The 27,980-nt window shown below is 34.9% G+C and overlaps 1 protein-coding gene across 2 annotated transcripts in view; it reads right to left on the bottom strand.

The window, feature by feature from the left end:
* The window catches only part of LOC111050029 (anillin), a 48,049-nt gene extending 24,608 nt beyond the window's left edge, over positions 1–23,441 (bottom strand). Inside the window, exons 1-12 of one of the 2 annotated variants that reach the window (XM_022336261.2) lie at positions 23,310–23,441; positions 22,618–22,726; positions 21,999–22,196; positions 21,171–21,367; positions 17,139–17,354; positions 14,288–14,496; positions 12,194–12,768; positions 11,037–11,263; positions 8,952–9,123; positions 7,565–7,733; positions 6,123–6,228; positions 2,518–2,670 (exon numbers count right to left, since the gene is read on the bottom strand). In XM_022336261.2, the coding sequence (XP_022191953.2) occupies positions 2,518–2,670; positions 6,123–6,228; positions 7,565–7,733; positions 8,952–9,123; positions 11,037–11,263; positions 12,194–12,768; positions 14,288–14,496; positions 17,139–17,354; positions 21,171–21,367; positions 21,999–22,196; positions 22,618–22,726; positions 23,310–23,330 (2,352 nt within the window). In that variant the 5' untranslated portion in view covers positions 23,331–23,441. The remainder of the gene's footprint in view (positions 1–2,517; positions 2,671–6,122; positions 6,229–7,564; positions 7,734–8,951; positions 9,124–11,036; positions 11,264–12,193; positions 12,769–14,287; positions 14,497–17,138; positions 17,355–21,170; positions 21,368–21,998; positions 22,197–22,617; positions 22,727–23,309) is intronic. The other variant, XM_022336262.2, reaches the window with a different exon arrangement.
* Between the last annotated feature and the right edge of the window lie 4,539 nt (positions 23,442–27,980).

Here is a 27,980-nt window from a genome sequence, read left to right as displayed (position 1 = left end):
TGGTAATGACATATATCATATGTAAAAAAAAAATCAATTTTCTCTAATAACATTTTTTGACTGCCTGTTTGAATAAAATGACTGATTCAATGTTTCGAATGTCTGTTGGCAGCCTATTATAGAGTCTCATTCCTGAATAAAATGGAGTTTTTTTCAAAAGCTACATTTCTATGGATTGGAAATGCAATAATATTTCTATTTCGAGTATTATATTTATGATTATCTGTACAAAATTGGAACTTATTGATATTTACTTTAACAAAAACTACTAGCTGGTAAATGTAAATGGAAGGAAGTGTGAGTATGTTAAGGTCTTTGAAAAATGCTTTACATGAGTCCCTTGATCTCAGTCTACAGATAACTCTCAATATCTTTTTCTGCATGATGAAGATTCTTCGGCTGTCTACAGAGTTACCCCAAAATATTGTGCCGTAGTTCAAGTGGGAGTAAACATATGCATAATAGACAGTCAATAATGTGTTTCTGTCGAGTGAGTTGGAAAGAGTTGAAATTACAAAATAGGCCTGATTCAATTTTCTCATTAAGCTCTTAATGTGCTCCTTCCAGGAAAAATTCTGGTCGATTACAAGTCCCAAGAATTTAGTTGAGGAGGAGAGTATTAAGCTATTTCTAATTGTTGGAAGGTGAGTCTCGTCTATCCTCGTTTGATTGCGTATGGAACGAAATTGTATAAGGTGTGTTTTACTGCAATTTAAGGAAAGTCCATTCACTTTAAACCACTCGTTGATTTCTATAAGTGTATTCTTTAATTGAGTTACCAATGTGATCTGATCAGCGTTTGATGCTATACAAGTTGTGTCATCCGCATACATAATTAACTTTGAATTGGTTGTTGCCTTGGGAACGGGATACAGGTACGGGATAGGAAATTTTATTTGACGCATCATCACGTCTGAACTACTGGACTTATTAACTTGAAACTTTGCATATAGATTCTTAATTAACCGAGAATGGTTCTAGGCCTATTTCAAACTCTTCAAGATTTCATTACGCAAGTTTTAAAATATACCATTGTGGAGCACGGGTTTCCTGCTAGTCTATGATATGATGAAGGAAAGAACTGGCTTATACACGTATGGAATAGGAAATTCACGAATGACGCATCATCACGTCTCAACTACTCAACTGATTAACTTGAATTTTTGCATATAGATTCTTAATTTACCGAGGATGGTTATAGGCCTGTTATCAATCCATCAAGATCTTAGTAGGTCGAGTTTGTCAAGTTTTGCCAAGGAACAGGCGGCGTTTAGAAGAGATCGTCAGACCAGTGATCATATATTTACTATCAGACAAGTCATGGACAAAAGACTGAGCCGCGCTGGTGACACCTACTTGGCCTTCCTGGATTTGAAAGCAGCATTTGATACTGTTCCTAGAGAGTACTTGTGGTCAGCCTTGAGGGAGGCGGGGGCATCTTGTGAAATAATGAAAAGGATCAAGAGCCTGTACAAGAATGTAACCGGAGTTGTGAGAATAGGAGGTGCTGTGTCCGGAGAGTTTAAAATGGATGAAGGCGTCAAGCAGGGAGACAGCCTCAGCCCTCTGTTATTCATAGTGCTGATGGACCAAATATTGAAAATATGTAAAAGAAGAACAAGTAGAAGTAAAGTCGGAAATCATCAGCTCCGTCCTGTGTATGTTCAAGCACTTATCTATGCGGATGACATTGCATTGATATCAACAAACAAAAGAGACCTTCAGAATTCTGTCACGGAATGGTGTAGTGCAATAAGAGACAAGGGAATGATAGTAAATACAGATAAGAGTAAGGTAATGGTGATATCTAAGATGCAGGGAAATGCAGAAATGGAAATAAAGTGGAATGGAAAATCTATGGAAAGAGTGAATAACTTTGAATATTTGGGAACGGTCATTTCCACAGATGGAAAGGTTGATGAAGAAATCAATAATAGGGTAAGGAAAGCTAACCAGGTATACTACCAAATAAGCAGGACACTACTTGGGAAAAGAGAGATAAGCCAGGGAACAAAAATGAAAATCTATCAAGCAGTTTTTAAGCCCATCCTAATGTATGGAACAGAATGCCTGACACTCCTAGATAAGCATAAAAGTAGAATTACCTCCTCAGAAATGAGATATTTAAGAAAAGTCGTTGGAAAGACAAGGAGAGACAGAGTGAGAAATGGAGTGATCAGAGATACTCTAAAGGAGGAAGAGCTGATCATTTCTGTCCAACGAAAAGCTTTAGGTTGGTATGGACATGTCACACGAATGAGTGAGGAAAGAAAAGCAAGTATGGTAATAGAAGCAAGACCGGAGGGACGTCGAGGCAGGGGACGACCACGGATGGAATGGAGCGAGTATGTGGCGAGTATCGCGGCTGGAAAGGGAAAGACAATGACGGACGTTAGGAGGATGGCCCAGGATAGAGTGCAATATAACAAATGGCTGGAGGCACCCGACGCTTAGCGGCATAAGGGCAAGGAAAGAAGAAGAAGAAGAAGAAGAAGAAGAAGAAGAAGAAGACTGTACCTTCTCGAAACTACTGCGGCTTCGCTTAGGTGGAGTTACACTCTCGTCATCATCGTCCAGCGCCTCATCCAAAAACTCATTGAGCAGATTGTTGTTCTCCTGTGTTACGGAATCATCCATAGAATCAGAGCTTGATGACATATGGAGGTCTCTCTGAGAAGTGAAAAATTAACAGTTTTACAATTGAATTATACATTTTAAAACACAACTAAAATAATATAGATTAAGGGCCGTTTGCACAGTGTAAGTTTAAGCTAAAGCTTAAACCAAATCTGGATTTTTTTTTTTTGGTTTAAACTAAAATTCCATTTGCACAGTATCAGCTTAAACTATGTATTGAGTTTAAACTCTGGAAAAGTTTAAACCTCCAAAGCTAAAGCTTAAACCAAATCTGGATTTTTTTTGGTTTGAACTAACATTCCATTTGCACACTATCAGTTTAAACTCTGGAAAAGTTTAAACCTCCAAAGCAGGAGGTTTAAACCAAATAATTTGGATTAACTTGACATCTGTAAAGATGGGGAAATAGCTGATAGTAAATTATTTTTCGACGGTTGTTTTTATTGCTTCTGTAGACGATAATAATATTAGGTAATAGTGAATCGTTATTTGAATGTAAAAATAATTGTAATGGAGGCATTGATAGAAGTTTTTAATGCGATTGATAAAGATGACTGGGAAGAAATTTTGAAACTGAGAAAAATTGGTCAAAAAACAAATAATTTAAATTTCTGGGATGAAAGAGAATTTTTTTAACGGTTTTGCTTGAGTACAGCAACTGCCGATTTAGTATTTTGATTGAATAAACCACTTGATAGAAATTAAGACAATTTTTAACAGTGGTCTTTGATTAGAAAACATGTTTTTAATAACACATAACTGAAATATTATATTGCTTTCTAGAGATTTCTAATAAACGAGAAAGACCGTAGTAGATTCAAGCGTAACAAAATAACTTTTTTATCTTACATTCTAAAATATATTTTCTGGTGCCAACTAAACATAAGTTTTTAAAGAATTTCTTGATCGCTTTTCACTTTTATTACCGTACAGCTTACAGCTCTGTGGATTTTGAACAAGAACAAGAAAATACTAAAATAGTAGCTACATAACCTCAATTTACTGATGGTTTGTAAACAAATAACAAATTTCCTGTAAAAATCAGCCTTCCTGATATTATAAACGATGACATTCTATTACCAACTTAACGCTAAACTATAGTTAAACTTTATAGTTTAACTTAAACTGGATTAGAAAATGCACTGAGAAAACCAATTCAAGTTTAAACTTTCAGATTAACTTAAACTCGATTAACTTAATCGAGTTTAGCAATCTATACTGTGCAAACGGCCCTAAAACTTGTTTTATACATTCTACATTGACAACGATGAAATAAAAACACACATATATTGTCAAATATTCTACATTTTTTTCTATATTTGTACCAAATAAAACTGTAGAATTTGACAATACATATGTGTTTTTATTTCAATATGGAACGGTTCTACATTAACAGTGACTCAGTCGAATTTTTTACTGACAACTTTTTATATCTTTTGAATGAAAAAGACTAAGAAATTGTCAAAAACCACAGATTTATTAAAACTTAGAAAGACTGGTTTCGGTTATTACACCATTGTCAATCTCTGATAAACTAAAACTAAATACAATTTGATAAAAGAGCAGCAGAATTTATACTAGTAGGCGAGTACTGCTATTGGTCAAGGGCATGAACGCCTGCCATTGGCCCAGCTAGACAGTCTCCTCCCACTCAACGGTGTGACAAAATGGCGGCTTAAGCAACAGAATCGCCATGATAACAAAATTTACTTTCAGTCCAAAATAAGAACCAAGAAAACAAGTGTGAAAGATAATAAAACAAATATGTAAATGGAAAAACTATTGACTAATGTATGCTTACAATTTTATGATAAAACTAAATTCGTAGTGTTGTATTGGTTGAAATGAATCTGGTCATTTAAACTATACTGAGAATTTTCCTTAATTACTCTTGTTATTTCTAAAGCCTCTAGAATATTCAAAGATAACCTATAAATCTGTGGTTTTTGACAATTTCTTAGTCTTTTTCATTCAATATGAATAATTACCACAATATCAACTTCTCAACTACACAAAAAGTGTTTATATCTCGGTTTCCCATAGGTAGGATTGTTACCTTCCAGATTAATGCCACAGCCACATGTTGGTCCAGTTGGTTAAGCTGGCCCAGCCTGGTAAAGGTACAATACCTTACGAAGGCAAGCGCTGGCAAACTGGAAAACTGGTCGACATTGGGCCAACGTGTAGATGCGGCATCAAGTTAAATCCAAAAATCAAACATGTTCAACATTTACTTGGATCAACAAAGCTTGAGGAAGGGTCTACATTGGTAGAGTGGATTCAAGTTTATGTTCTTTTAAACTTGACTTCAAGTTTGTAAAATCATTCATTTTAGTCAAACATCAAGAAAACTTTCATTCAAGGAAACTTGACTAATGTAAACGCCCCTTTAGGTTATTTCAAGTATGTTCAATGTTGTAGGTGATGTGTACAGTACGCACCCCGTGTTAATTAATTATTAATTCTACGTTGTTAAAAGACGATCTGGCAACAGAGCAAAGCGAGAAAGAGATAGCGCTATCCGCTTTGTTGACTGATAAACAAAGATAGCAATACCATTGCTTATTAAACACTGCCATTATAACGTGGACCTGACAATAGGTATCTTTACACTATGTTCAAATAATTAAATGGTATCTTAACTAATAGTTGTACTAAAAGGACGTAACTCCAAAAAGCTCCTTTTGTATCTTTCTGGATGCAACACGTTGCTTTTGATAAGATACAAAAGAGGATCTGTTGCTTATGGAAAGATACATTTTCAAAAATTATGTTTTCGCCACACTGCACAGAAAGCAGCTGTTTTCCAGTCCCTATGTAGATCTGAAAGACATTGTTTGCAGACGACTCTCGTCTGACGTCAGAACAAGTTTTCTTTTCGGCTAAGGCCGGAAAGAGTACCCTTTCCGGCCACTATTTGAAAATGTGTTTGGACAACTGTGCCATATGGTGCATTGTGTTCTGGAGGGTGAGATCAGAAATTTCCACCCCACTTTGAGTACCCTACGACGTCTGGTTCTTGAGATATGAGACATCAAAGTTCCCCCCCCCCCTCATAAAACATTCTTATTCAATTTATTATTCTTATATAGCTGATGCCAGAAAGTTAGGTGGCTTCGTGGGTCACATGGTGTAACCTACTCACAGCTGATGCAATGCATCTATCTATTACCAAGCTAGATGACAACTCTACTTGACAACATCAGCTGTTGGAAGGCACAAGAGACCCACGAAAACGCCTAACTTTTTGGCGTCAGCTATACCTGTAGTGTGGCGAAAAATATTGTACGCGACTCTCTCAGAAAGGTGTTTACGGTATTCGGATAACATATTCCCGGGCGAGGCTTCCTCATACCGTAAACACTAACTTTCTGTGCTTGTAGCGTAATATACTATTTTGATCGGGTAATATTGTATTCTAGTGGCCCTCCACTGATAGGCAAATCTACAGGACCCTGACTGTAATAATTGTGAACTATACATACTTTGAGACTGTTGAGTGTAGATCTGGATAAGCTTTTCTTGGCAGTTCCCATGATAATCCTTCCCAGGCTGTCACCACTTGTTTCACTCTCAATGCTCGAGTTCAGCCTAGAAACAATCAACCAATCACAGCTCAATTCTAACTCAATAAATACAATTTATTTCCTTTAAAATAGAAAGCAATCAAATTAATAACATGTACATAATATTTAAAATGGAAAACAAATGCAATTTCAACAACTTGACAACATCAAAGTTGAATAACGAAGGGTGGACTCAAGTTGAAGAATTTTATTGGACTATTATCAAGCTATCAAAAAATAAAACAAACCAAAACGAAACTAAATATGGTAACCTAGCTTTGATAATTTCATCTAGTTAAACTAGCCCTTTAATACAGTTTTTTTTTATAAACTTGGGGTTAAAGAAACGAGACGGGCCGCCGGACAATGGATGGACAGGTAGAAGTTCTAGTGACCCTTCAGTGGTCGCCTATTGTTATTGAATTTCGACATTTTCTTGGTCTACTGTCTATGTTTCCACTCCGAAGAATATTTTTGGTGAACCAGTCTGGTTAACTAAAGGCAATTTCAGCTGTAAACCAGTGGTAGCATATAGTGATTGGATAAACACAAACATTTCTATCTATGATGAGTACAAATCTAGTCCAACGTACGAGGTGTGTGAAGCCCACATCGATTTTTGGACGTACATTTGTTTGCCCTACTTATAAATTCTACGAGATTGAATGGAACTTGACAAACACATGATGCACATCATATGTTTGCCAAGTTGTGTTCAATCAGAATTTAAAAGGACGCCAAAAAATTGTATCGAATTGTATGTAGCTCAAATTTGTCTGTATACAGCCTGTGAGCAAGTTGATTTTCATCAAATGAAATTGTGTGATTGTGATGAGTTTTGTGATGATTGTGTGATTGAAAATGAAATTGTGATGAGTTTCATCATTGGGAATAATACAATTACAAGTACTGGATCACTGACTTAATAATTGTATAAAATACAAGTACAGATGTATGGTGCAAAGTAATAGATTGGTGCTACCAGATAGAATTGCCTTCAATAAAGCACACGGGGCCACTAATGAGGGTAATGAAGCGGAATCAGAGGACAATGAAGTATGCTATGCTAGTCGAGAATTAGAGGATGAACCTCTTTGGAACAATAGCCCAGTACACAGGTAGCGCGGCCCCGTCTCCATTCTTTTACCCGAAAGTTATCCTATAGCCTAACTATGCCAACCGGCTGTAGGATAAGTTCCTAAAAAGCAACTGCATTAAATAAATTATACAAGCCATTCAATTGAAAACGGACATGATCAACACTTTTGTGATGAACTTTCCAAATTGATGTAGTATTTTATTTTTTATCTTGTTCATAAATTTAAACTTTTAATGAATAAAGTGTTAATTACAAAACTTACTTTTCATTTTCCTCGGCCTGTTGTTTCCTCTCATAATAATCGATCATTTCATCAAAGTCGGACTGTGGAGCATCGGATTCCACCTCCATGTCAGACAGATTTGGGTACAGATGTCCGGGTTTCGGAGGGGAAATCTTGATCGGCTTTGTGTCCTTCAATCCTGGGTAGTCTGAACACAAGTCAACAACAAAACCGCAATTATTAACTTGAATTATTTTATGTTTTGAATGCTGCTTGTTCACACTCAGGTTATCAAGGAACGTATTCTAAAGTATCATTGTTATAAAGAAAGATTTATTTATTTAATACGTTCTACAGAGTATGATTACATTTGAGTTTATAGTTCATAGAAAAACCACACTAAAGTTTGTATAGAATAAGTAGTATCAACATAAATATCTGTGAGAAAATATCTGTGTTGCTAAATTTAAATCTTCACAAAGCGAAGAATGTATTTTATTCAATGTGAATGTATTTCATCACATTGCACTCATTTATCGAATCAAGTATGTAATCGTAGAGAAAAGAATATATAGAAGATATAACATGGTATAGGTTGTTTATGTTCCAAATTTCAAGCTGATTATGGTCGATTACTGTCAAATATTACAGTCAGGCGAATGCCTGTTGTTTTTGCCTGCAATACAATGCAATATATTGTCTATGAATAAATGAAATGAAATTAAATTATTTCTGTTTGTTGGGGTGAATGTGAGAACGGCACAGAATGAGAGACTACCAGCGTCACATAGCTTCAAGAAAATAACTACTAGGACTATCAGCTTGAGGTAACTGTCGACTACTGTCTATTATTACTGTTTGTTGGGGTAAATGTGAGAACGGCACAGTATCAGACACTACCAGCGTCACATAGCTTCACGAAGAATAACTACTAGGACTATCGGCTTGAGTTAACAGTGAAATATGGAACATAAACTCCCTCTACCATGGGATATCTACTTAGCTATTTTTTCCTCCATGATGTAATCTAGAATTGAATAAAATTCAGTTGCCCACAAAAGTGAAATTACTTATCACCTACCTAAACTGATACCGCTTATAGATTACGTCCTAAGGAATCCAGTTATAAGACAAGTCAGGTCAATAATTTTACACAATACATAATCAACACTAAGACCCGGTTGCACAAAAGCCTTTTAAATGTTGTTGATCATGATTAAATTCCACGAAAACTAATCTTTTTTAGAAGGCTTCTCTGATTGGCTCTAGTGGCATTTAATCTGGATTAAAAGTTAACAGACTTTTGTGTAACCGGGTGTAAGTTACATAATTCAACACTAAGTTGAGTTAACAAAGGCAACAAATAAATGTCAATTTCTTAACTTGACATGTCAAGCAATTATATTGAAATTTTGTGTTGATTCACCTTTGGGACTCTTGACAGGAGAAATAGATCGGTCATCATCTTCATCAATGTCATCATATGAAAATTCGTCGTCATATTCCTCAACTTCGTAGGTTGGAGAGAAAGTCACACCCCTCTGTCTCAATGAGCCATTCATTGGAGAATCACAGGGAAGAGGTGGGGGAGCGGGAACCTGAAATAAATTCAAAAAATATTAGATTTACTTTTTACATTCTATACAGAACAAGATTCGTCCATAGTGAGAGATGGGAAGGTCTTGGAACACACAACTCAGATGAAGAAATACTGCATTAATAAAGCCACTCGTTTACTAAGTTAAATAGGAAAGCTTATTTCTAGATAATAGATGAACAATAGAAGAACTACAAGACTTAACCTATTTCTCACTATGTGTAACCTCACCCAAATTTGGGAGAGGAATAGCACAAGGTTGCCTCATTTTTCTCTCCCTATCATTTTGATGATGTACGTATTGTATGAATCAATAAAGAATATTGAGTCAAAGGTCGTTATTATTTCCATATAACAATAGGAGCACACTTTTGCCGTTTTCTTGCTGATTCTATCAAAAAGGTTTACGCTCTCGTTTTCGCTCTTACTCACACAATCAGCTCTCTGGATTCTGTGAAATCTGACAGGACTGTACTCCATAAGAGCAATGTAAGGTTTGCACAGACTATGATATCGTGGATTTTCGTTCATTGAGTTTAATGATCGATTTGAAAGGATAAAGGAAATTTAATCATTAAACTTTTGACGCTTTTTAATATGAAATCCAAGCTCTACGTTCGTTTGCTCTAACCCCAGACTTGAAAGAATCTGTTTCCAATATCGAATCCATTAGTCGAACTATTGGAGAATGGATTCTCCTATAACTTACTATGGTCAAATTCCAGCCTAAGAGGATATGTTTCAAATATCAAATTCATTAGTAGTATACTGTTGGAGCATGTATTATTAAGGTTGATCATTTTCTTGTAAATGATTTAACTTACAGGCGATTCTTGGGCCAGTTTCTGGGTGCCCCAACGTTGTACAGAATGATGCAGAGAAAACGCATGTTTTTCGAACCGCTAGTACTCGGCAACGGGTGGGGGTATTGACCTGGAACAACTGTTGGCATACGGCCCATACTATGCCATTTCAGTCGCTATGGAGCGTTGGAACGTACAACGTGTGTTCACTGTCAAATAGTTTTTTAGAAGCAATGAATCTATAGTCTCAGTGCAACACTTTTCCTTCAATATTTTAAGAGTTAAATAAAAATACTGCGAAATTTAAAGAGTTGGACGTCGAGGTGCAGTGCCTGATCGAAATACTGTACCCCGATGGGTTGCAGCGTTTAGAAGTACTGGCTCTGTGATGAAAAATAAACCACCTGGTCTTCCCCGTTCAGTTTGAACTCCGGAAAATGTGGATCAAGTCAGAATATTGACGGAAAAGACGTTGCACTGTGACTACAGATTTATTGTTTCTAAAAAACTGCTCGACAGCGAACACATGGTGTTGTACGTTCCAACGCTCCATAGCGACTGAAATGGCATAATATGGGCAGTCTGCCAACATTTGTTCCAGGTCGATACCCCCTCCCGTCGTCATGTAGTAGCGGTTCGAAAAACATGCGTTTCCTCTGCACCACCCTATACTATCGGAGCATATTGGATTCTCCAATACTTACCTATGCTCTATGGTGTGTCCTCAGCCTTAGGGGAATATGTTTCTAACATCAAATTCATTACAGTTGTGTTGTGAGTGATGTTGTGGCACTTTTCCATAATGAAAACACTAATTTGAAATTATCAACCACTTTATATTATTATAAATTATTATAATATATACAGAACCAGGTTTCGTGGCTTTACCAGCCACATCTTCAGTTGCTAAAGCCACGAAACCTGGTTCTGTATATATTATAATAATTTATAATAATAGAAAGTGGTTGACAATATCAAATTAGTGTTTTCAAATTCATTAGTTAGTATTATCCTGTAACTTATACACTATTTGACAATATGAAATTAGTGTTTTCAAATTCATTAGTTAGTATTATCCTGTAACTTATACACTAAGGCTGATTTAACTTACAATCGATTCTTGTGCCAATTTCTGGGTTTCCCAGCGTTGCTTGAGCATATCAATTTCGCGCTGTCTCTCCTGTTGAGCCTTGTGGATGTGATCGGGTCCTCCATGAATGCCTGGGCCTGGGCCCTGCTCAAAAATGGCCACAACTGAACTCAGACCTCTCTCTTCACGTTCCGACCGATTGCATTTCTTGGTCTGTTGAGTCTTGGATAGCGTAGTTGTTGGCATCACTGCGCAAACACAAAAAAAACACCTTGAATGAACAATTCAAATAAAAAAGTTAGTCTTAAATGAACAATTAGAATGTATGTTAAAATCAGACAACAGGCCGATTAGATTTCGGGGCCTGCTGATTCTTGGATAGTTGGCATCACTGCATAAACACAACAAATTAATATCTTGAATGAAAAATCAAAAAATGAATGGATGAAATAGAAATTCTTTGTCGCCATGACAACATTATAATTACTAGTAGTTCTGCGAACAGTAGACCTCGCTTATGAAAACAACTTTCAATCTAATGAGAAGGGCCAGTACAGTAAGCACAGTATATTGTGAAGATTTAGCCATGTCATCTATTATTTTCTCCATTTAAATTGCTAGAGACACTGTTTGCAGTGACACCTTTAAATCGTCTCCATATTTACAATATAAACATATATTACAACTTTTCTAATAATTAATTATAAGACATCAGTCAACTGACGGAAAAATGGAATATGCAGTAGGCAATTTAGATGATGAATCGTCTCACAGACGATGGTGAGATGGAAAATTATTCTAAATAAGATGATTTATGACGCCATGACAACATTATAATTACTATCCATTTGGTTATGTGATAGACGAATGGAAATTATCGATTTTGATTCCTGTTTGGTTTGCTTTATTGCATTTGTGATCATCTTGTAAGATTATTTAGCATGCACATTACATTGTCTTGTTATTTTGTATTCTCTCACATTATTGTGTGTAAATCAAATAGTTAACTCCACATAAACTCTGGACTATTCATTTTTAATTAAGGTTGAAAGCTGTTTTGGACGAATGCCTGTCGTTTTCACCTAGATTTTATCTATTGTCTAAAGATAAATAAATTATTGTACTTGAGTTGTAAATTGGTGTAACTGTTGGTAATCAATATAAATGAAGGTAAGTACCTGGTTTACACGGTCGAGCACTGGGTTTGGCGGCTTGATTCGGCTTGTTCTCGAAGCCGATTGGCTTGGGCATGACCGGTGCTCCCCTGTTCTTCTCAAACAGCGCCTTGCGTTGTGCCAGAGGCAGTTCAGCCGGGTCAGGTTTCTTAGGACTCAGGTTCGACGAAGACTCGTACAGATTAGACAGCTGTCTCACCGATGATCTTGCTGGCGAGTTTTTAATCAAGGAATCTGGTTTGGTTGTCACTGATTTCAAGGGTGCGGATCCAACTGCAGAAGTCACAGTTGACGTTGTCAAAGCAGAAGTTGCAGTTGACGATTTCAACGCAGAAGTTGAAGTTGACGTTTTCAACGCAGAAGTTACAGTTGACGATTTCAAAGCAGAAGTGGCAGTTGATGTTTTCGAACCAGAAGTTGCAGTTGACGTTTTCAACGCAGAAGTGACCGTTGACGAAGGACCTGCCTTAGGAGATTTGAGGCCCGAGATGCCCAGTACTGGTTTCACTATAAATTTAGTAGGAGAGTTGGTTGATTCAATGAGTTGAGGAGTGACCATGCGAATCGGACTGCCCAATCTGTTGTAACAAATCAGATTAAAAATATAATTAATAATGTATTTTTGTAAGGCTACTTTAATGTTAAATTATAGAAAATAACTAGTACCCTTGTTTTATTGAAAACATATGTAAGTATCAGGCCTACTATTTGAAACCCAACCTACTTTTTGGACAGTGTCATCACCTAAATTTGGAAGAAAAACAACACAAGGATAGCTTAGTGCCGGATGCACAAAAGCCGGTTAAATTTTAACCGTGATTAATTCCACGAGAACCAATCAGAGAAGCCGTCTAATCAAAAAGGCCTTTTCTGATTGGTTCTCAAAAAGACCTTTTCTGATTGGTTCTCGAAAAAATTAATCACGGTTAACATTTAACCGACTTTTGTGCAACTGGGCCTCAGTATGTTATCTACCAATGTTATTATATCAGTGTCATTTTTTTAATATTTATTACTTGAGAAAGAAAAAAATACAGGATTTTAATCCTTGGATTAAATTTTTAGAAATGAATTAATTGGAAATGAACTATTGTAACTGAAATAAATAAATTGTAATATATAATATGTATAAGCGACTGGTGTCACAGTTGTTTAAAGGTCAATAATAAAATATGCATGTGTGCACACATTCAAACCTCTTAAAGGATTTGAGAATAAAAATAAAATAAACATAAAACTAACAAATAAGAAAGAAAGTTTGACAACAGTTAGACCCCTGGCTCAGCATCAAATGTTGTTCAACCCTTGGCCTCCTCATCTGCCAGGTGTAATCTAGGGAACCCTCCAGAGCTGATACAATGGACACACAGAAACAATGTGGTCCATTGTTTGGATCTCTACAAATTCACAACAATAATTGTAATAATGAGACTGAAATAACTGAAATAACTGAAATGTAACACGTAATGTGACAAATAACTGAAGTACAGGGTGATTCAAAAATAACTTTACAACTTTGGACCCGAGCGTGCTAGCTGTGAGCTTTGGTTTGAAAAACGGCATAGTTTGCCTTGATAAGTTGCACAAATTTTTAATACCACAGTTCGATGAGGATGACCGAGAACGAAATGTTTTCTTTGTGGCGCACCACCACACTATCTGACTGACGTCCGGGATTTTCTAAATGACCGCTTTCCAAATCAGTGGATTGGCCGTAATGCGTCAATTGCATGCCACCCTCGTTCCCCAGACCTTACACCGCTGAATTTTTTCTTGTGGGGTTTCATAAAAGATATGGTGTACGAACCTCCTTTGCCAGCCACTCTACCTGAATTTAGAACAAGGATTTGCGCTTCTGTTGAGCAAGTTACACCTGAAATGCTAGTGCGAGTCTGGGAAAGAAATCTACTATCGATGCAGGATAACCAACGGAAGTCACATAAAACATCTTTAAGGTAAAAATCTTGAAGGGTTTTTCTTTGAAAAACAACACCAAAACCAGCTCTGTGCGCTGTTTAATAAGATTTATATGAATTTTCAAAGTTGTAAAGTCCTTTTTGAAACACCCCTATATTGTAATAATGGCATGTTACTGACCTGGAAGGAGACATTCCTCTTGCTGGGGACATGGATGGGCTTATAACTGGCGAGGCAGCTCTACTGTCTCTATCATTGCACTTCTCAATAGCCTCTTTCACTTTGCTACTCGTTTCTGGAGTCTGTTTCATCTGCTTATCCTTTTCACCCTTTCGGTAATCGTAGGCCAGATTGCTATGAGACTCGCAACGCTCAAACCCTTGTGCTTCCTAAACACACAAACAGTATCACACGTTTAACAACGCAAATAATTTTACTTTCACTTCTAAAAAAACAATCTTCACAGTCGAAGAAGTCACAATTGGTCAATCAATATAGTTTCCAATTGTAAATCAGTATTAAATATTATATTAGAATTAATCAAGGTGTCCACTGGATCAGATTTAAAACCTAAAAGTTTCAGATAACATCGCGTTCTTTTTTAAAGTAGCTTAGAGTTTATCTGCTCCAACCAATAAACTTGAGTAGGTTAAGTAGATCTTACATGAAGATTTAAGGGCCGGGATTTAGCTGAGCTCTAGACTTTAAACAGCTGGAGTCAGAAAATTGGCTTTCCAAAAGGGGCGTAGTCATAGTCCACGTCTAAATTAAATTTCGAAAAACTAGAAAATTGAACACAAAATAAAATAAAGAGAAAAGTTTCAGCTATTTTGAATTGTTTAGGAATGTTTCATTTCTTCACGGTTTTAATTATGTAAATGAGAAAATAAAGATTATAATAAAAACTACGACTATGCCCCGTTTCGGAAAGCCAATTTTCTGTCTCAAGCTGTTTAAAGTCTAGAACTTAGCTGAATCCCGAGCTCGGAAACTGGTCCTTAGTAATTATAACAGGATAAGAGAGAGAAGAAGAAGTTCGCGTTCGCATTAATAAATTCTATTGAGTTAAAAAAATGCTCTGTAAAAATATCCATATTTGTTTGTACGGTGTATGTTTTAAATTTCATGAGACCCAACTACAGTAAAGTAATGTATTTTTCTAATTGAAAAAATTCAATAACCTAAAAGGTCAAATAGAAACATGCGTAGAATAAAAGATGCATCAAAATTATAAACAACTTACAAATTATCCGATTCAATTTATTTTACTGATAGTATTTTAAGGAGAATTTATTATTATTATTATCAAAAACACACAAAACAAAATAACAAAGAATTACAAAACAAATAAAATACAATAAAATGTTACAATTGTAATTACATGCATTGTAATTTTTACAATATTGACGAGAGTGGCATTCAAATGAGACATAACACATAAACATAGTCACATACATTATACAAATTAAATAAAGTTTGTAATTTAAGAAGTTAACAGTTGGAAATTAATTGAACAGTTCGCCAATATCATAGAAAAATTTCTCCTTCAGCCACAACCACAATTAATCACTGAAATTAGATCTTACATGTTAGATCTTAGAGTACACTGATTTAAGTTAATGAATTCAACAAATTCCGTGAAACTGGTGAATTTCCCTCAACCATCCAAATATTGATTATATTATACCTTCTCCGTCTTATATGAATACATCACAGTTGTGAAACCTCATCTCATTCCATTGCTTTGTTGAATATTGATTAATTTTATTATTTATAATAAAATAGGCTAGGCCGACACTAAGGCTAGACGCACACCAGTTAGTCAAGACAAGACAAGACAAGACATGATCAGACACGTTTAATCACAATACTTCACATAGTTGCTTGTGACACAACTCACACTGATTAGTCATTGCAATTAGACATGTCTTCATAAGTAACTATGTGAAGTATTGTGACTAAACGTGACTAGTCTTGTCTTGACTAACCGGTCTACGCCCAGCCTTAGAATATAACATCCATTAATAGAGTAGTCAAGATATCTAAAGTGAGGTCCATGTTATAATGGCAGTTGAGAAAGATAGAACAGCGTTACCGGTTCTTTGCCTTGCCATTGGCTTCTATAGAGGATACCGGTATATCTGAAATATATCAACAGTTCATTCTTGAAAAAATTATCAATTCTACTTTAAAATATATTTTTCAATGGTCAAACAATAAATGTTCATAATTGAAATTTGATATTTTGTTAATTAATTAACTTTTCACATTGTTAAAAACCGATCTGGAGCTAGAAAAGAATAGCTCTATCTGCTTTGTCGAATGATAGACAAGGATAGCAACGCCCAAGTTAATCTAATACTGTCATTATAACGTGGGCCACACTGTAATGGAGAGATTTTAGTATACATTTACTTTGGTGAAGAGAAATATTGACTTTTATTAAATTTAGACACATCTGTAACTCGACTGAGTCACTTTCAATGTTGTAGAACCATTGATTTAAACAGGTGAGGTCCACGAGGACCTTATTTCATTGTTTCATGATGAAATAAAAACACACATATGTTGATGTGTGTTTTTATTCCACATCTGTATCAGATTATAAAATATGCAGGTTATGAGCTATTGCTTAATCGATTATTTTAGTTTGATAGAGAGTTAAGGTAGAGGATATTTTTGACTTTGTTGCAGTCTAGACTCTGTTTATCTTGGTGAATATTTGAAAACACTTTAGTAAGATGATACAAGGATAGCAACACATGTTAATCAGATACTGTCATTATAACGTGGACGTCACTATAGTAACAGATTCACAACTACAACTAAGAACTTGTTACAGACAGAAGATTGTAGTTTGGTAGAAAAAAGTAATAAAGATGAAGTAACAAGAACCTTATAACCCAGAGAACAGATCTAATGATAGACAGAAAATTGAAGTTTGGTAGAAAAAGAGTAAACACACATGCTGAAGTTGTACTCGCACCAATACATGGGATCCTACTTATCCCATACTACTGTGGTGACTCACCAAATTAGCAAGTACACTTTGATCCAAAACAACAGGCTTTGGAGTGGTTGCCCTGTTCTGGACCGTAGAGCTAGAAGCCGCGGTGGGCTTTTTAGTTTGAGGACGGGTTTTGGCTATGGAGCCCGGAAATTGCTGGGGGACAATGGTGCTTTGGGTGGAGGGCATGAAGCCCCCACGCCACGGTCGGTTGGCGATTACAGGCTTCTCCTGTTTCGGCTGCAAATTCACGGGGACACAGACGTCAACACAAGACGATACACAACACACACTGAGGATACACATGAGGAAGACACGGGATCATACCAAGGATACTTGGGGAACAGGAACATGGGTCTCATGGGAACATGGGTTCAGGTTTGAGAAGGATCAATCAAAGGGTACACAGAAAAATTGATGTACAGTCTAGAGAAGGATCAAAGGATACACAGGAAAATTGATGTACAGTCTTGAGAAGGATCAAAGGATACACAGGAAAATTGATGTACAGTCTTGAGAAGGATCAAAGGATACACAGGAAAATTGATGTACAGTCTTGAGAAGGATCAAAGGATACACAGGAAAATTGATGTACAGTCTTGAGAAGGATCAAAGGATACACAGGAAAATTGATGTTCAGACTTCGGGATCACACGAAGAATACTTGGCAAAGAGGAAGGCTCATGAGAACATTGATTCAGGCTTGAGAAGGTCCAAAGGATACACAGGAAAGTTAATGTAAGATTCGGAATCACACGAAGAATACTTGGCAAACAGGAATTCTCATGACAACATTGATTCAGGCTTGAGAATGTTCAAAGGATACACAGGAAAATTAATGTTCAGACTCGGAATCACACGAAGAATTGGCAAAGAGGAAGCCTCACGGGAACTTTGATTCAAGCTTGTAGAGGTCAAAAGGATACATAGGAAAATTGATGTAGAGGCTTGACAAGGATCAAAGGATACACAGGAAAATATATGTACAGTCTTGAACAAGGATCAAAGGATACACAGGAAAATATATGTACAGTCTTGACAAGGATCAAAGGATACACAAGGAAATTTATTTTTAGGCTTAGTATCTCGCAAATGATACTTGGGAAACAGGAAGTCTCATAACGTGAGGTCCACGTTATAATGTCAGTGTAAAAGATAGGAGAACAGCGTTGACGATCCTCCGTCTTGTCAATGCCTTCTATGGAGGATAGCTGATACCGATATATGTGATACAATATTAACTGTTCATTATTGTTTAAAATAATCAATTGTATTTTATTCGTCAAGAACATATATTTTTAAATGATTGAATAATACATTTCCATAATAAAGAATAAATATTTTGTGAATCAATTATATTTCTACATTGTTAAAATCAATTTGGCATCAATCATGGGGTCACTGAAATAAATTGGTTTGAATCCTACTTGATATCAGCGAGTGCGTATGAATATGGAAACTGGTGTGCATTTTTCGAACTGGGAGAAAAAGCCTCTCATTGCGGAGTGCCACAGGGATCTGTTCTTGGGCCACTTCTGTTCAATATATTTGTTAATGACCTACCGAAAATCATACAGGAGAAATCTATCCTCTATGCAGATGATGTCACAATTATTGTCAGAGGGAAGAATTGTTCCACTGCTCATCTCACATTACAAGGAATTAGGGAGAAATTAAGAAGAGAGAAGTTGTCCCTATAGTGTTGAAGAGGGAATGAGGTCCTTGTCTGATAGTTTAGACGTATAGGTTTTAAGAAAATTAATATATTGGAAAATGTATTAAATAAAACCGATCTTGTATGTAAAAATATATGTAATTGACAGGTGGCATGTTGTGTGAGTTTTAATGAAGCTCACATATACACAACTAAGCGCCATGAATAACAATAATAATTATGGATGTGGAAAAGGATAGCGCTATCTGCTTTGTCGAATGGTAGACAAGGATAGAACCACCAATGTTAATCAAATACTGCTATAATTATAACGTGGGCCTCACTATAGGATTCATGCTTGTGGAGGTTCAAAGGACACATAAACATTCATGCTCAGGCTTGAGAAGGACCAAAGGATAAACAGGAAAATTGATGGTGACTTGAAAAGGATACACAGCAGAACTCATAGGGGCATTCATATTGAGGCTTGAGGAGTGTTATATACAAATGACGAGGGTAAACAGGTTGAAAGAAATCAGGTAACACACAAATACATGTATTCTAACGCAAATGAAAGTGGAATAATATACAATGAGTGGTGTACATAACAATGAGATATGAATGAACTTACAGTTTTGGGTGGTTTCTAAACAAGGGTAAGTGATTTTGAAGGGAAAAATGAAAGAATACAACTTAACAAACCACAGGTAAACATGAGTATAAGTAAAAAAATATTTTACAGGACAATGAATACATGGATATCTGCACTACCCGTAGAGATGAATCTGAAAAGATATTTGAAAATACACATTAAGGCTAGTCGCAAATTGAGACCCGACGCGAGTCTGCTAGATGATTTAATTCCATATGATCATATTATAATGTTCACGTGTACTAGCTTCATCTCAATGTTAACATTATGATACTTCTTTCAGATTCGCGTAGCGTCTCAAAATGCACCTATCTTTACAAACATTCTTGATACTGTGGTTATAAGAAGAAAAACATAGAAATCAGGAAATAATGGGTCGATTGAATAAAAACTAGAATCTAGTGATCAACAACTAGTCGTTGGTTCTAACTATACAAATACGATTGTAAAGCTGACTCGAATCCTAGCAATTGATAGCTTTTATTCAATTGCCCTGTTTCATACACATAGGAAATAGTCAAGGACTAATTCATAAAGGTGCGGGTGCATTTTATATTGAAACTCAATAATTTGTTCAATCGCCAAATTAATTATAGTTTCAACATTCCATTATTAATTACGGTATGGCCTAATATTCCACAATCATTGTACATTCTTCAAGAATACAGTAAAACGTTATACACAATCAACTCTAATGCAGGGTTTCATCAACTGTGAATGATCATGCTAAGGACCAAGCCACACGAGGCGTTTTTTCAGTCAGCACGACAGGACAGGAAGCTCTCCGATTGGCTGGACAAGCTCACTCGATACGCCAACCCAATCAGTCAATCGCAGAGCTTCCAGTCATACCGAATGAAAAAAGGCCTTTAATACCTTCTTCTTCATCCTTTACACTTGTGGGATCGATGGTGTCATAATACAAAACATTACTTGACACATGATTACGATCAAGATGGCAGTGTGTGGGATCCAACCTACGTTTCAACAAAACACACTATTACATGTCTGGCTAACGGGTCAAAATCCGAGTTGTCGTCCAGAGACTCTCGAACACTGTAATAGGCCCTGACCTTCAAGCATTTGCTCACCACTCTCTCAAATGCACCCAATTCAAACTGCTTCACCTGTGCTGGTAGCTGGTTGAAGAAGCGTAGTGCTGAGCCTCGTGTGGCTTGGCCCTCAAGATTCAAGTTGATATTGGTTGATGCTACCAAAGAGAAACAATAGCTTAAGTAGATATCCCATGGTATAGGACGTTTATGTCGCAACTTTTACTGTTATCTCAAGCCGATTACTGTCGATTTTTACTGTTTTGACCGGGTAAGAGTGTATGAACGGCACAATATGAGAGATTACCAGCGTCATAAATCTTCACAGGAAAGAACTACGTGGACTATCAGCTTGAGATAACAGTAAAAGTTGCGACATAGACGCCCTATACCATGGGATATCTACTTAATAAGTATTTAGTATGTACTTATAAGTACTTAGTATGCTAAAATTTCTCTATTATGCTACACAGTGTAAGGAATGCAAGTCAATAAACTTAGAGGCCTCAAAATCACAACTCCTTATGTAAAATATAAGGAAACAACCCAAAAAAGTCCGATTTGATAAGATTGGAGACCTGAAAAACTTTCTTGTTGATGCAAAATATAATTAAATCCGTGAAAAGTAGGGTGGACGCAATGATCCAATCATGAAACCCAATTCAAGTATCAGTAATGAATACGTTTTTTGTGATTACCTTGCTTGCTACGTGTCTCAAGTCATCTTCTCGCTGGTTTATTGTGTCAGCCAATGCAGCCAACTTCACAGCAAGTTTTGAGGAAGAGTTGGAGCTTTTTGACAATCCTGAGTCACTTTCCGTTATCTCTTCGTCTTCCACTTTGAAATTTTCTTCAGTTCGTCGTCTCGGAGGAGATGCGTTCACGTCGTCATCATCTGCAACAATTTACAGAGCACTTATTACATTTCATAGCAAGATTTAGAAGTTAGTTTTGATAGAGTGGTATAGTAGACTGGAGATCCATCTTAATGGATTGGAACATACTGCAAGAATAATGTGCTCACAATTATTGTTAGTCTTAGATTTTAGAAGTTAATTTTGTTAGAGTTGGATTGGATATCCATTTTTATTCAATACTGCAAGAATGTTGAGCTTACAATTGAATTTGTGTTGACAGAATGCTTATAAGGAAGAAATATGTGATTTGTGGGAACATATTTCCCAAACGAAAACCATGAGCCACAAAAATATTTTTCTATCAAAATCAGGGAGAAGAGAAGCTTTGGGCTTGATCTTACTTCATACTTCTCTCCTTAGTCATGACCAGAAATCTGGATTTACTGTGTCGTGTCTGGAAGTGGACCTGACTTGGTGCTTATCATAGTATTGACTTTGACATATAGCTTATCTATAATCTGTTTCTTTAGTAGGTATTGGTTAGGTTATACAATTTTAGATTAGAAACTACAACATAGACCAATCAAAACACGAAAAAAACTTTGAATTAGTGAGGAATTGTTAAGATTCATTAGAGATGAGTAACAAATAAAAACTCAATCAACTTACTTTTGTAAATCTTATCCAACTTCTTCAACCTGTTGACCATTTCATTATGCTTTGCTTGGATGTTTGGCTTAGCATTCTCTTTTTCGTTGCACAGCATGTCTTCCCCAGATGATGCCTCAGTTTCAGTTTGCTCGTCAAAATAATCTATTCGGGTAGTTGTTTTCACGGAAGTGGTATAGATCTCCGTTTTCTTCACTTCTAAAATTATAAGACAAAACAGAAGATAAGAGAAAAATGTCTTTATGATGCTGTGTAGTAAGCCTGTAATGCATCAGATAAAAGGGATGTAAATTATAACCGAGACTACAATAATCAAAAGAAATGCAAACGTTCAATTATACATACAAGTTAAAGTGCATTTAAATACTAGTTAATATTATGTCATCCCAAAATAAAATTTACAAGCGGTATATAGTAGGTGGCGTTTTCTTGTCCGGATATCTAACCTGTACATGTACAGGATCGATTTTTATCATTCAACTTTGAGGTAAGTTCAGTTACTTAACTTATAGATAGGTCGATCTTTGCTCAGTAAGTTATCCTTGAAAATAACAGGCTACAGTAATAATGGGAGGAATTTTCTGTCAAGAATAATATTGATAATGGAGTGGATAAATACCTCTACTTGGTGAAGACTGTTCCTTGACGACACGTCGGTTATTACTCATAGCAGCAGCCAACTTTTCATCAATTGCTTTTGTACGGTCAGCTAATCTTTTCAGTAGACGCTGTAAGAAAAAAATATCTTCAAATAGCGGGGACACGTATGGTAAACAATAATGATGAAAAATTATCAGTAACCACTATATCAATCTGAATAAAATGATGAAAATTACCTACAAACTTGAATGTTACATGAACCTTGACTGAGAAATGATGACTCTTTAATGGTCCTTAACTATAAATTGTTGAGAAAGTTTAGCACACTTAATTGCTGAAAGATTAGGAACCCACTAAAGCCTTAGGATGAGGATTCAAACTGATTTCTAGCCATGTAAGTACAAAAAGAAAGTCTGTAGCCTAAACATTGCATTATGCAAGGTTATATAAACTGGCTAGCTTAATTCAAATAACTTTGAAGAATGAATTAAAATGATCAGACTTGAGATATGAAAGTTCATCGTATCAATTTGTGAAATTGATCAAATGTGTAAAACTTAGAACGGATTCCGACGGTTGATAACTGCACAACATCCCATGAAAATCGGATCGCAAATCAAGAGTTTAGAAAAGTAGCCCATTCTACAGAAAACCCGACCAAAGAAGAACAAACCACAATAACATATTTAAGAAATTATGCAAGTAACTCACATCGTTGAAGGATTTATCCATAACTCAATCTAACAAACACCTAAAAACAAAACATTCACACTCTCACAAAAGGCGGCCATAAACTGATTTCAAACAAGGGAAGTCAGTTTGACCGTTATGTTCAACGATCAATGCCTATTGGATACGATAGTCCAAGCCTGTTGAAAATAAGGAAGTTTAACTTCAATCTTTGAATTTTCGAACAAACTAGATAGTAAATCAATAGTTATGAATTATTCTAACTGATCCTATCTTATTCTTAGCTATTTGAATAGTTTTATTCATCATGAAGCATTGTATCAAATCAATCCATTCACTGGCAACGTCACCTCGTTGTGTTGGTACCGCCGATAGTGCGGGTGAAACGAACGAGTATGAAAGTTCAAATCAAATTACTTAACAGCACTCGCCAAAACAATATTACAAAGACTACTTTTACCCTGTAATAAAGTCATAAGACTATGACTATGGTAGAGAAAATTCCAAGACATACCATACATTCTTATGCAACAAGAAATAAGAATAGACTGAATATACCATTCCATAGGCTTTCAAAGTCAATGATTAGCTACAATATTATAGGTCTGAAACTGTACAATTATAAGTTACCTCCAAGCTTAATAAATGAGTCTACAGATAGATTTAAAATGAAACCTTTCAACTGGTTAGTGAAAACACCAATGTATTCTATACAAGAGTTCTTGGATTCCGATATGATTATTGATGTTTGATTCCTTGATTGCTTAAAGCTTTTCTTTCTTGTTTTAACCATTTTGACAGGACCTTGTTTAGTACTGTTGTTTGTATAGTGAAGAATATTTGAATTCTTCTGGGTTTACTTTAGATGTAGTTATGTTTATGTGTTTATATATGTATATCGTATATACTTTCAATTACATTAACTTATAACCTTTTCTGACTTGTACAATGTATTTAGTATAGTTTTGACTTTGTCTATTGCCAATGTTGCTTAATGACAATAATAGAAATTTATTTATTTATTTATCTATTAAACCGTTTTTATTTATTATAATGAATGGCATTAACAGTAAAACATGTGTTCGAGAGTTGAAGACTATGATACAATAGAAAACATGTTTTTGCAAGTTTTTTTTTTTGCTTGTTTCATTGCATTTTTGGTATTTTTTCCTATTTTGTTATCATTTGTATTAGTTGGCTGTGTTTTGTTATAGTGTTAGTGTTATTGTATTATTGTTATAGCTATTATTCTATTGTTGCGCTTGCTGCTATTGAATTACTGTGTTTGCTATTGCTATTGCTAAAAATATTTTGCTTGCAATTTCTTCAAGATGTTGAATTTGCGCTGATAGTTTCTAATGCATATTTGTATATTTCATTCATATTACTGTTATCAGTTGTTATACTTCTGAATGATTGCTAAGTTACTTATTTGACTTTATGTTATGTATCTCATATTTATAGGTATTTGTCTTGTTATTTTTGTCTATCTTCTTACTATTGTATTTTTTTTGAAATTGGTGTATACCGTTGGAAATATAATAAATAAATAAATAAACTAACGTACATCACATGAATAGAAAACCATACATTAATTGCACTATTTTATTTTAACTTCAAGAATGAGGGAAGGTTAGAATAAATATTACTTTTATGGCTTATAATGAACTAATAGACTTGTTCATTAGATGAAAAAATAGCTTATCTCCATTTATTTATTTCATCAATAACTTGGACAAAATTACAACTGTAGAATTCTAAGAAAATGATTACAGATATAAATCGAAACAATCCTTTTTTAATATTGATTACTGTTATACAAACAGAACGGAATTACTTAGAGAGAAGTAACAATCAAAATAGTCGGGAACACACATTATAAATAAAAAATAACAATATAAAAAAGTAGAACTGAAATTTTAAGAAAAAGAAAATAAATTTAACTTATGGTTTGCAAAATTGATTGAATTTCAAATTTGAGAGCTTGATAAAATTTTTCAATAATCCAAGAATAATTTGAGTGAATTATGAAGAATATTGGAATAAATCAATAGGAATAAAATCAAGTAACGTATAGACAATCGGATTCAATAAATTGTATAGTGTACCAGTATAGTCTGATTTTTTATAAATCATAATAGTTTTATTTTCATAGTATATGTTCTATTCAAAGCAAAAAGCATACCTATCTAATATGTAGGTATTTTTATTATTCAACTATTATTCTATTCTATATGCACCCACTTATCACCTAGGTACCAACGATTATACTGCAATTTTATTTTCTGTAGGGAAGCAAAATATATGAAGACAAAGACTTCTACCACCGTGCGTTGCTACTTATAATCCATAAATCTGCCAATATAATTTATATTTATTTATGAAAAATATGGAAGCATACAGGATTTCTCCCAAAAATTTCTTCCATAACAACACAATTACAATAGTTCATTATGCATAGTAAGAGTACAGAAAAAAAATAATGAAAGAAGAGGAAAAATGACACAAAAAACAGAATCAGTACTAATCATACCCTCGAGGACTAGAGCAAAAGTGTATTCAATAATCATACAGCATCAACTCAACAGACAAGATTAAAACACTCGACGCAGTCACACTTGCAGAAGTCGCCTCTACAATCCCTACGGAAGCGACTGACAGCGGTAATTGATTTTCCACTAACTTATAATGGAGAATTAGTTTGAGAAATTCAATGAAATTGATAGGAAGTTTGAAACTAAAGATACTCTGCTCAATTCTCTGCAATATCCTGCATAATTTTGTAGAATATACAACAAACATGTTATTAATAATGTGGAAGTTTATGATAGCAATTAAAACTTCATTCTTATTAATAAAAAGAAAGTTTGTCCAAAAACTTGAAGTAGAACATAAAGTAAAATGAAGTTATAAGTTGAACTTTATTATTATAATCATATTTTTATGAGTTCTTGTTGACAAATTTTAAATTCATTTTAAGGAATTTGTATGGTTATAATAGGCTACTAGAATTATATCTATTAATGAAATGATTCGAGTTGTAATAAAATTGTTTCTATAAATAACAAACACGTTGCAAAATGAACAACTGTCACACTAAGTTTTATTCTATGTTTTTATGGACCGTTGAGACCGGGGATGTTACAATAATTGTGACTCTTTCTACAATTTACCTTTCTACAATCCCAAACGCCTCTGAACCGCATTCCCAGATACTTCCTCAGGTGTAATGATGATGTAGACATCTTCATATATGAGTCATTTGAAGTGTAGATTGTCATCTATTTTTGGTTGATTATATTCGTTCTCTATATTTGTAGTAGTGTTATATTCAATTACTTAATCCATGAAATTATTCCTCTGACTAATAACCTGCACGCTTATTGGTTATGCATAGCTATAAGCTTGCACTTGCACATTTACATACAATCTAATCACATTCTCATATTTGGGAATGGTTTGATGGTCTAAAGGAACTGTTAATTTTCTTTCTATCTCGTTGCTTTCATAATTTATAATAGGCTACTTCTTTTTTCTCAACTATCCTATTGTCTAATCTTTTTATAGTACCTAGTCTAATTTGATTTAGTTTGTGAAGTTTGTCATTGAGATTTATTGTAACAGATGGGAATAAATTGGAGGTTGCATCTGTTCAAATGTTAATTAATATTAAACGGGGTGATTTACAGCATTTAATTGGAATTTCTTTTAATAATAATTACTTATTGTAACCTTTTTTATACTATTGTTCCTCTATAGTTTTTCCTTTTTGATATGTAGTAGTAATTCATTTGAATATGCTTAGAAATATATAACTTGGTCTAATATGTTTTGGCTTTTTTTATTTTAGTTGCCATTAAATATTGATTTGTTGTAATATTTGGATTGTTTTCATGAGTATATTTGGGCGTCAGCCTGTAGCTTTCTTATATTATGTACTGAAATAAATAATTACATTTACTGAACTACCGAACTGATCAACTTGGAATTTTTCATTCAAGATTCTGAATTTACTGATGACGGTTACAGGCCTATTTCATTCATGAATTGATTCTTATTTTGATCATAACTAATTTATTCAACTTGTCGCTCACAGTAATAGATAATCCCTAGTAGCCTCACATGAAGAGAAAATCCCTATTATGTCAATTATCCCATTCCACTTTTCTTTTTACCACCTATTATCATCGAGATTAGGGGCACGTCAGGTAAGGTTAGGGTATCAACGGAAAATCCAATGAGTGTTTAGCTCCATGAACTCTTCATTGAATACAGTAGGTTCTCCGTCAGATACTTTTTGAGAGCCTTTTTGAATAAGATTCAATCTGTTTTAGGTTATCCGGTAGGCAGTTGAAAAATTCACATAACATTTTTACACTATTCATATGTATTTGTACGGTACATGTTTAATGAATAATGATTTTTTTCAATTCAATTCAATTTAAACCTGGGGGTTCCGGTTGTTTTTGTGATTTTTTGGGGGAATTTCATGATGATTCTTTCTTCTTGTGTTGTGCTCTTGGATATATTTCTTCTGTGTTGCTTGTCTGGTGTGAATTTTTTATGGGCATTATTGTTCTGAAAATGTGTAGGGATATTACAGTGAGGATCCTATCCTGTATAAAGCATTAAGGTCATTTAATGACCAGGCCATTGGAGCAGGAAATATGGTGCGTTTCATAAAGGCCAGAA

This window comes from Nilaparvata lugens, chromosome X, assembly GCF_014356525.2.
Source record: "Nilaparvata lugens isolate BPH chromosome X, ASM1435652v1, whole genome shotgun sequence".
Classification (NCBI taxonomy): domain Eukaryota; kingdom Metazoa; phylum Arthropoda; class Insecta; order Hemiptera; family Delphacidae; genus Nilaparvata; species Nilaparvata lugens.
This window is presented reverse-complemented; position numbering and strand designations above follow the sequence as displayed.